The sequence below is a fragment of the Theropithecus gelada genome, chromosome 1 (assembly GCF_003255815.1).
Source record: "Theropithecus gelada isolate Dixy chromosome 1, Tgel_1.0, whole genome shotgun sequence".
Lineage (NCBI taxonomy): Eukaryota > Metazoa > Chordata > Mammalia > Primates > Cercopithecidae > Theropithecus > Theropithecus gelada.
In genome coordinates this window covers 18,281,485-18,289,269 of record NC_037668.1, presented here as the reverse complement: position 1 = coordinate 18,289,269, position 7,785 = coordinate 18,281,485, and the positions used below count along the sequence as shown (strand labels likewise).

At 48.3% G+C, this 7,785-nt stretch overlaps 1 protein-coding gene across 1 annotated transcript; it reads right to left on the bottom strand.

Annotated features, from left to right (window-relative positions):
* Window positions 1–960: 960 nt before the first annotated feature.
* On the bottom strand, window positions 961–3,723 carry IVL (involucrin). The gene is made up of 2 exons (XM_025404706.1): window positions 3,679–3,723; window positions 961–2,492 (listed from the first exon to the last, which is right to left on the bottom strand). The coding sequence occupies exon 2, from the start codon at window positions 2,471–2,473 to the stop codon at window positions 1,283–1,285; it is 1,191 nt and encodes a 396-aa protein (XP_025260491.1). The 5' UTR covers window positions 2,474–2,492; window positions 3,679–3,723; the 3' UTR covers window positions 961–1,282.
* Between the last annotated feature and the right edge of the window lie 4,062 nt (window positions 3,724–7,785).

The following is a 7,785-nucleotide window of genomic DNA, read 5'->3' as shown; positions in this document are numbered from 1 at the left end:
CATGCTGTGCAGATCGATTAAACTTGAGCATCTCTGGACACTTCAGTAGGGAAGTCCCTGATATATCTTCGTGTGCCTGCAGTAAAATAGCTTCGAATAGCTTGATACAGCCTGCCTAAAATGTGGTGGTTAAATAGTTAAAAGTGAGCAATTTGAAGAATTAAAGGCAGTGCTTTTCCCAGGAAAGGAGAGTCCCAGGTCCTGATATGATTGATGGCAGTAAAGGCTATGGAAATGTCAGGGAGCCAGGTAGCAGGAGGGTGACACCTGCGGTGACTGGGTCTGTATTTCTCCAGCTTAGTCAGTAGTTTTGACTTCCTTGACTGCTGCTGGCCCAACCTTTACTTCCTTTAATAACGCTGTCACTTTCCCTCAGAGATGACCTGGAACACCTCTTCTCTCCACCTTGCCCAATTCTACTGCTATTGCTTTTCTAAAGTCTTCCTCAGTCAAGCAGGCAGACCATAAGACTTTTGGAAATCATGAGATTTTCTAAGAGAGAAAACCCAAGCAGAAGAGCCTGGAAATGTTTCCAGGGAAGAGACTAGAACCCAGAAGGAGCCCCCAAGCTTTCCTAGCATCTTCCCAGTCCCTCTCCTGAGAGGAGCTGAGTCGGGAGCAGAAGTGTACAGTGGGCTCTGCCAGGGGTTGGGTGTGGTGTTGTGGTGGAAGGTAGTGTTGGACTGAGATGCAACCAGAACAACGTATCCCCTTTTCATGGCTGGTAAGTGTTGTTTTCAAGTGCATTAAGTGAAGCTGATTTTGTTTTTGTTCAATTTGGATTTTGTTTCTTTTTTAGGAACTGTTGGATCTATTGAGTGGTTTGGGGACCAAAATTTTAAAAGGGTCAAGATATCTGTCCTCCTTTGAGAATGGGCCATGGGAGTCTCTTGCAGCTATTGACCGATGCACAGGTTTTTATGTGGTGAGAGAGAAGAAAAGGCTAAAGAGAATGTAGGATCCCAAGACTCCCAGGATTTATTATGAATCATTGTACACACTCACCGATTCAGCTTCAACACTGGGGAAGTAAGGATTCCTATAGTGACAATAGTCCCTCAAGTAGAGGCTCTGCTCACCTGAGGTTGGGATTCGGCTCATTGGGGGTGGCACTGGACAATAATTACCTCTCTTCCACCCCCACCCCATTAAAGAGACATGTAGACGGACAGAGTCAAGTTCACAGATGAGACGGGCTACCTAGGGGACCCGAAATAAGTGGGGCCAGTGGTTGTCTCTTCCCTTGTATGAGACGATCTAAGGGCCTCTGAGTTGCAGGTGGTTATTTATGTTTGAGTGGCCATTGCACCTCCTGCTTCTGCTGCTGTTGCTGCTCTATAGGAAGAAATACTTCTCCCTTTGTGGGCAGGACTGGTTGGATGTCTTGGATCTGGCCTGGAGCTGGGGCAAACATGGGCTGCTCCAGCTGCCCCTCCTGCTGCTCCAGATGTTTTAGTTGTCCCTCCTGCTGCTCTGGGTGCTCTAGATGCTTTTCCTGTTGCTCCAGGTGCTTTGGCTGTCCCACCTGCTGCTCTGGGAGCTCCAGCTGCTTCTCCTTCTGTTCCAGGTGCTTTGGCTGCCCCACCTGCTGCTCTGGGAGCTCCAGTTGCCCCTCCTGCTGCTCCAGATGCTTCAACTGCCCCTTCTGCTCCTCTAGGTGCTTCAGCTGCCCCTCCTGCTGCTCCAGGTGCTCCACCTGCCCCTCCTGCTGCTCCAGGTGCTCCAGCTGCCCCTTCTGCTGCTCCAGCTGCCCCTTCTGCTGCTCCAGATGCTCCAGTTGCTCCTCCTGCTGCTCCAGGTGCTTCAGCTGCTCCACCTGCTGCTCCATATGCTTCAGCTGCCCCACCTGTTGCTCTGGGAGGTCCAGCTGCACCTCCTGGTGTTCCAGATGCTTCAGCTGCCCCTCCTGCTGCTCCAGGTGCTTCAGCTGTCCCTCCTGCTGCTCTGGGAGCTCCAGTTCCCCCTCCTGCTGCTCCAGGTGTTTCAGGTGCCCCTGCTGCTGCTCTGGGAGCTCCAACAGTTGCTCTTTCTTCATTCCCAGTTGCTCATCTCTCTTGACTAGCTCTTGATCCAGTTGCTGGTCTAAGAGCTTCTTCTCTTCTTCCAGCTGTTCCTTTAGCTGCTGATCCTTTTGTGATTTCTCCTGCTTAAGCTGCTGCTCTGGGTTTTCTGCTTTCTGATGTTCCTCATGCTGTTCCCAGTGCTGTTGCTGCAGCTCCTGCTTCTGTGGCTCCTGCTGCTGCTGCTCACATTCTTGCTCAGGCACTCCCTTTACAATAGTCACGTGCTTTTCCTCTTGCTTTAATGGGACCTCCAATGGGAGCTCGACAGACACCTTCTGGCACGGGGGAGGCAGTGGAGTTGGCTGCTTCATTTGGTCCTGCTGGGTATTGACTGGAGGAGGAACAGTCTTGAGGAGCTCCTGACTGAGGGCAGGGGAGAGGGTCATTGGCAGTGTGTGTTGCTGGGACATCTTAGAAGCTGTTGTCAACCTGAAAGACAGAAGAGGTCTGATGCACAGGCTGAAGGCAAAGGAAGTAGATGAAACCTTGGAAATCTGCAGAAGTACATGATTTTTTAGCATCACCTCTTCCCTTGGGCAGGGTACTGTCCTACCACCTCTGGACTATTGTTTCCCAAAAGCAGCAGAGAGTGAAGGGTGGAAATAGGGAGGAGCAGGGAAAGGTCCTCCTAGGAGTCTCCTTGTTCCCAGGTGAGAGCCAACAAGATCTCTCTGCAGGGCTGTTCTGCAAGGGTGGGCCAGGTGCCAGCTCACTGTCTGCTCTTGTCTAGTCCTTGTGTCCACCCTCATCGCTCCACTGACCAAGGAACAGAGATGTGTTCTGGGATTATGTCACAGTGAGGAGTAAGACCTTAGGGAACGAAACGTCTCTTGGAGAACACCAAGTCCTAGAAAACCAATAGGCTGTGCCAGAGAGGATCCAGGAGGTCATGGTGTGAGCTCCAGACTGGAGACACATGAAATACTGTGGACCTACATCTCCCATTGGAATGCTGTGTGTTTCTGGGCAAGTCACTTAGTCTCCTGGGACTTGGATTTCCCCTATGTAAAGCCAGCAGGTTGGCCTATTCAACGCCAGGGCTCCTTTCTCTCCTGACCTTCTGAAGTTTAGCTGCAGTCCTGGTGTCTGGGGTGGGGCTTGGGGGAGCTGGGAGGTTGCTGAGAATTGGAGCTTGTTCTTCCAAGACTTATACTTCTAAGTTGAGTTTTCCTGCCCCAGCTCTGCCTAGGTTTCTCCAAATAGAAAGGTTTCCATATCCTGCCAACCCTTCTGTGCAGCATAGCCAAAAGGTAGAAGCTTTTTCCTGAACCTCTCCCTCCATAAAGAAGGCAAAATGAAGGTCAGTCAAAAACCCAAGAGATTTAGGAAAGAAATTGACTGCTACTCCCCTCCTTCCTTCCATATTTCTCTCTCACACACAACTCCAAAAATATGGTCACAAGAAAATATGGGACATAGGATGATTACTCTCTGTCCTGCACTTTTGTGCCAAGGCACTTTTCTCTCAGTACGCTGACCTGAGACCCCCTAGAATGAAAGTCCAGCTGAATCCAGCCCCAGATCAATGCCCACCCCCACCCAGGCTGCCCACTCCCACATTGTATGCTGTTGGAGGTCCCAAGTCCCAACCCTGGTTCTACCATCCGACACTTACCAGACTCACAGTAAGGCTGAGGCAGAGGCTTTGGTGGAGTGCTGAGCTGAGCAGGAGTCAGGGCACTCTTTATATCATTCCCCAGCCTGGCCTCCCTCCAGGTTGAAGGTGATGGACAGGTTTCACCACTCTAGTTGGTCAACTTCCTCTAGCCCCTTCCTGACTCACCACAGGCATCTTAAGCAGCAAACCCTTCAGGGCCCCATTTCCCAGGGACACACAGCTCCTGCCTGGCCAGAGGATTCTGGGAGCTCAACTATTCCTGTGATGCTTTTATGACCTGGGCGCAGGGAGCTGAGTGAGGCATCCTACTGTTTTGTGACCTTAGTCAAACTTCTGCTCCAAATCTCAATTTTTCCACTTTCACAATGAGCTTGTTCTCATTATTAGGCCGAAAGATTCACTTTCAAGGGCATGAAATGGAAAGTTATGTGTCTTTCAGGGATGTCCAGGCTGGGTCATATGCTTTGAAGATAGAAAGAGTCACTTCCCATGAAGGGGTGGTATTTCTGGGGTGTTCGCTTGAGCCACAAGCCCATCCTCTCTCAGAATATATTTTTAACTCAATTCTGTGTGGAAATAAACTCTGTCTTTGGTGGGGGAGTCTGACTTTAGGCCAAGTAGAGTCAAGTAGAAGACTTCTAGGAGTCCTCTGCTGCTGCCACTTGCTGCCCAACCTCCATGCCGGAGACTGTAATTAGAGAAGTTCTCAGGAATGCCATGCTCACAAGAACTCCAAAGCATGGCCCACTCTAGGCAAGGAACAGGACTGACTATGCACAACATAAAAATAGGTATTGTTTTTATAATGACAAACCAAACAACTTTCTTAAGTACTTTTTTAAATGCATGAAGGTATAAAGATCAGAATCAAATCATTCATTTCCTGTTCTAAACCATACTCTAGAAATAGCTTAAGAAATCTTTCAGAGTGGGGATTTGAGCACATCTCTCCCCAGTCCCAACAGTGCGCCAGCACACTTGAAATAACATCCAAACTCATTGCTGTGGTTTAAAAGGCCCCAGGTACCTGGCTTCTGCCTTCCTCTGGGACCCCAATTCATGCCAATCTCTCCCTGAGGGGTATATTCCTGCCTCACTTAGGGCCTTTGGTTCTTGAGATGAACCCAGAGCTCTCCACCTGGGGGCTTGGCACCTGCTTTCCTCCTGCCCACAGGCACCTCCCCAGGTCTCTGGCTCTTTTATGCCTTTCAGCTTCAGTGTCAATGTTGGGGTTTGTCAGAGATCCTTCTCTGGGTACCATATCTAAAGGATTCGTACTTCATTTCACTTATAACAGTCTAGAGTTATTTTATTTGCATTTGTTCACTTGCTTATTATCTATCTCTCCCACTGGAAAATAAACTAAGAGCAGGGTATACCTGGTATGTTTTCCACTGTGCCCCTAGAATCTATCAAAACCACTGCATATAATATGTGCTCTACAAGTGTTCGGTGAAGAACAGTGAATCTTACCACCCGAAAATAATGACTATTAAACATTTTAGTGTTGACCAATGTTTATATGTGTGTGTCTGTATGTATGTGTAGAAATGAAACTGATTTATTTCTTCCCCTTCTTTTTAATGGTTGGTTAATAGTTTATTATATGGACATCATTCATTTAAACTCTCTTTTTTACAATCTAATCCAAAAAGAAGGAATTATAAAGACAATACTCAGCGGGGCTAATTTTGAGAAGTGTCTTGATTCCCCATAGTTTTCCTGACAGGCACCTTTCTCTTAACGCCAAGTAAATCTGTTTAAAGCGCTAATTTTGTCATATTCCTGGACCATGTCTAAAAAGACAGATGGAGGGCTCACAAGGGACCCTTGGTTTCTGCAATGCTATCATCTCCTCATGACCTCTCTGTTCCCTGAGTCCACCCTGGGACCTCATATTCTTTTTCCCATAGAACAGGGACTGTGCCATTTTCTGGGGCAGAGGAAGCACAACCCACTCTGCCTTGAAGAACTAATCAAGCATCCTTACTTCGGCACTGATGCCCTTGTGCTCTGCTGCTGACCTCATCTGGGGGGAATCTGCCTCTTCCCAGCCCGTGACAGTCAGTCCAGGGCAGCAGACTCAGATCAAGGAAGTCACACCGGTCTTATGGGTTAGCAGGGCTCAGTATCTGCCAGATCTGCCTCCCGCCCTCTGACTCACGGCATAATAAGAGTCTTAAGGAGAAGATGGTATGTGTGAGCCTTTAACCGCTGGGCAAAGCTAGGGTGTGGGAAAGAGGTCAGTGGATAAAACTGAGGGAGTGTTTGTGTGTGTATGTATGCAAAGGAGGGGTTGGGGAGACCTCAGCATTCTAGGGCTGAGAAGTCCCATATTCCGCCCACAGGTTGCCCATTTGGGAGACAGGCATTCATGTATATGGGGGAGGTTCTTTCACTGCCCGTCTGAATGACCTCATAAGCTCCAGGTCCACATGACAAGTCTGGGTAACTGTCCAATCCCCACCCAACATAATGAGGATGAGCTCATATCCCATGACACATGGAGAAGCTTTGGCCCCAGCTCTGCCCCAGCCCAAGGATGCCCTGGCTATTTCAGATTTGGAGGCAGAAACTGGCTGGTTTGTCTCTCTCCTGACTGAGGCAACCTATTTGAACTGTTGCTCAGTTGTAGGGGACAGAAGAAATTGGTCATGGTGATTCACTGTCCTGTGGGGAGGGATGCTGAGGACAGCTCTTAGCAGGTTGCCATAGAAGTCGTGGCAGATGGTCCTGGAAAGTGACTTGGGCCAGAAAATCATATATTCTTGTCTTGGATAGCCATGCCTCGTCTGCTTCCTGGTATGGCACTGCCCCATGCTCTGAGGCTGCTAGTCTCCTCTCCCTCTCACAGGCCTCCTCCTCTCCCCAGGGCACTGTGTCCTACATCTGCGGCTCTCGGTCTGCAACGTGCACTAGTTGTCTCCCCACACATAATTTTTTTTTTTTTTTTTTTTTTTTTTTTTTTTTTGAGACAGAGTCTCCCTTTGTCTCTCAGGCTTGAGTGCAGTTGTGCAATCTTGGCTCACTGCAACCTCTGTCTCCCCAATTCAAGCGATTCTCCTGCTTCAGTCTCCTGAGTAGCTGGGACTATAGGCATGCACCAATATGCCAGGCAAATTTTTGTGTTTTTAGTAGAGATGGAGTTTCACTGTGTTGGCCAGGCTGGTCTTGAAATCCTGACCTCATGGTCTGCCCGCTTAGGCCTCCCAAAGTGTTGAGATTACAGGTGTGAGCCACCGTGCCTGGCCTTCCCCACAAACTTCGAATCCTCCTCGTCTTTGTCCATTGCTTCCTGGGACTGACCTTGGCTCTTCTCTCACCTTTTGTGTCTGTCTGCTGTTCAAGGAAGGGAGAAGAGACCAAGAAAGGGCCAAGAGGGCTGACTCATCCTTTCTGGGCTTCTGGGTGGATCTGTCTGTCCTGACCTGCTTTCCTCTCTTACATCTTCTTATAGCTTTCTCTCTCTGGGCCTGTTGGATCACTGGATCTCAGTCACCAGTGCTGGCCTTTGCTCTTGGATCTGAGATCTGTGGAAGGACAGTCAGCTCTGCTCTTGGTGGCAGAAAGAGGAGCAGAGGCGTAAAGGCTGTCAGTAGTAGAGAAAAGAGACACTCAGTGTCCCCTTCTCCAACTAAAGGAAATTTCCTCCCCTTTGGGCTCATTGTTGGGGAAATCACATTTTGTACAGTTGATTCTCTGTGCCAGAAGACAGCAGAATGTCTGAGATGGAGGAATCCTCAGAGAATGCATGGGAAATGCCTTACACTGTGCCTGGTGCATAACAGCTTCTTTATTTATCTAATAATAACTAATAATAATAACTTAAATTCACAATACGCAAATTCATAGAAACAGAAAGCAAACTGATGGTTGTCAGGAAGTGAGGGGAGGAGAGAATGGGATGTAGCTGCTAAAGGGGATGATGAAAATGTTATAGAACCACATAGGGTTGGTGGTTGCATAATATACGAATGTACTAAACACCACCGAATTGTTCACTTTAAAATGGTAACTTTATGTTATATGAATTGTACCTCAATAAAAAAGAAGTAATGCCTTTGCCTAATACCAGGTCGCAAGGTAAAGTTGTTAATATAATTG

Excerpts from the sequence above, each read along its gene's own strand:
- IVL (XM_025404706.1), bottom strand. The coding sequence starts at position 2,473 with ATGTCCCAGCAACACACACTGCCAATGACCCTCTCCCCTGCCCTCAGT.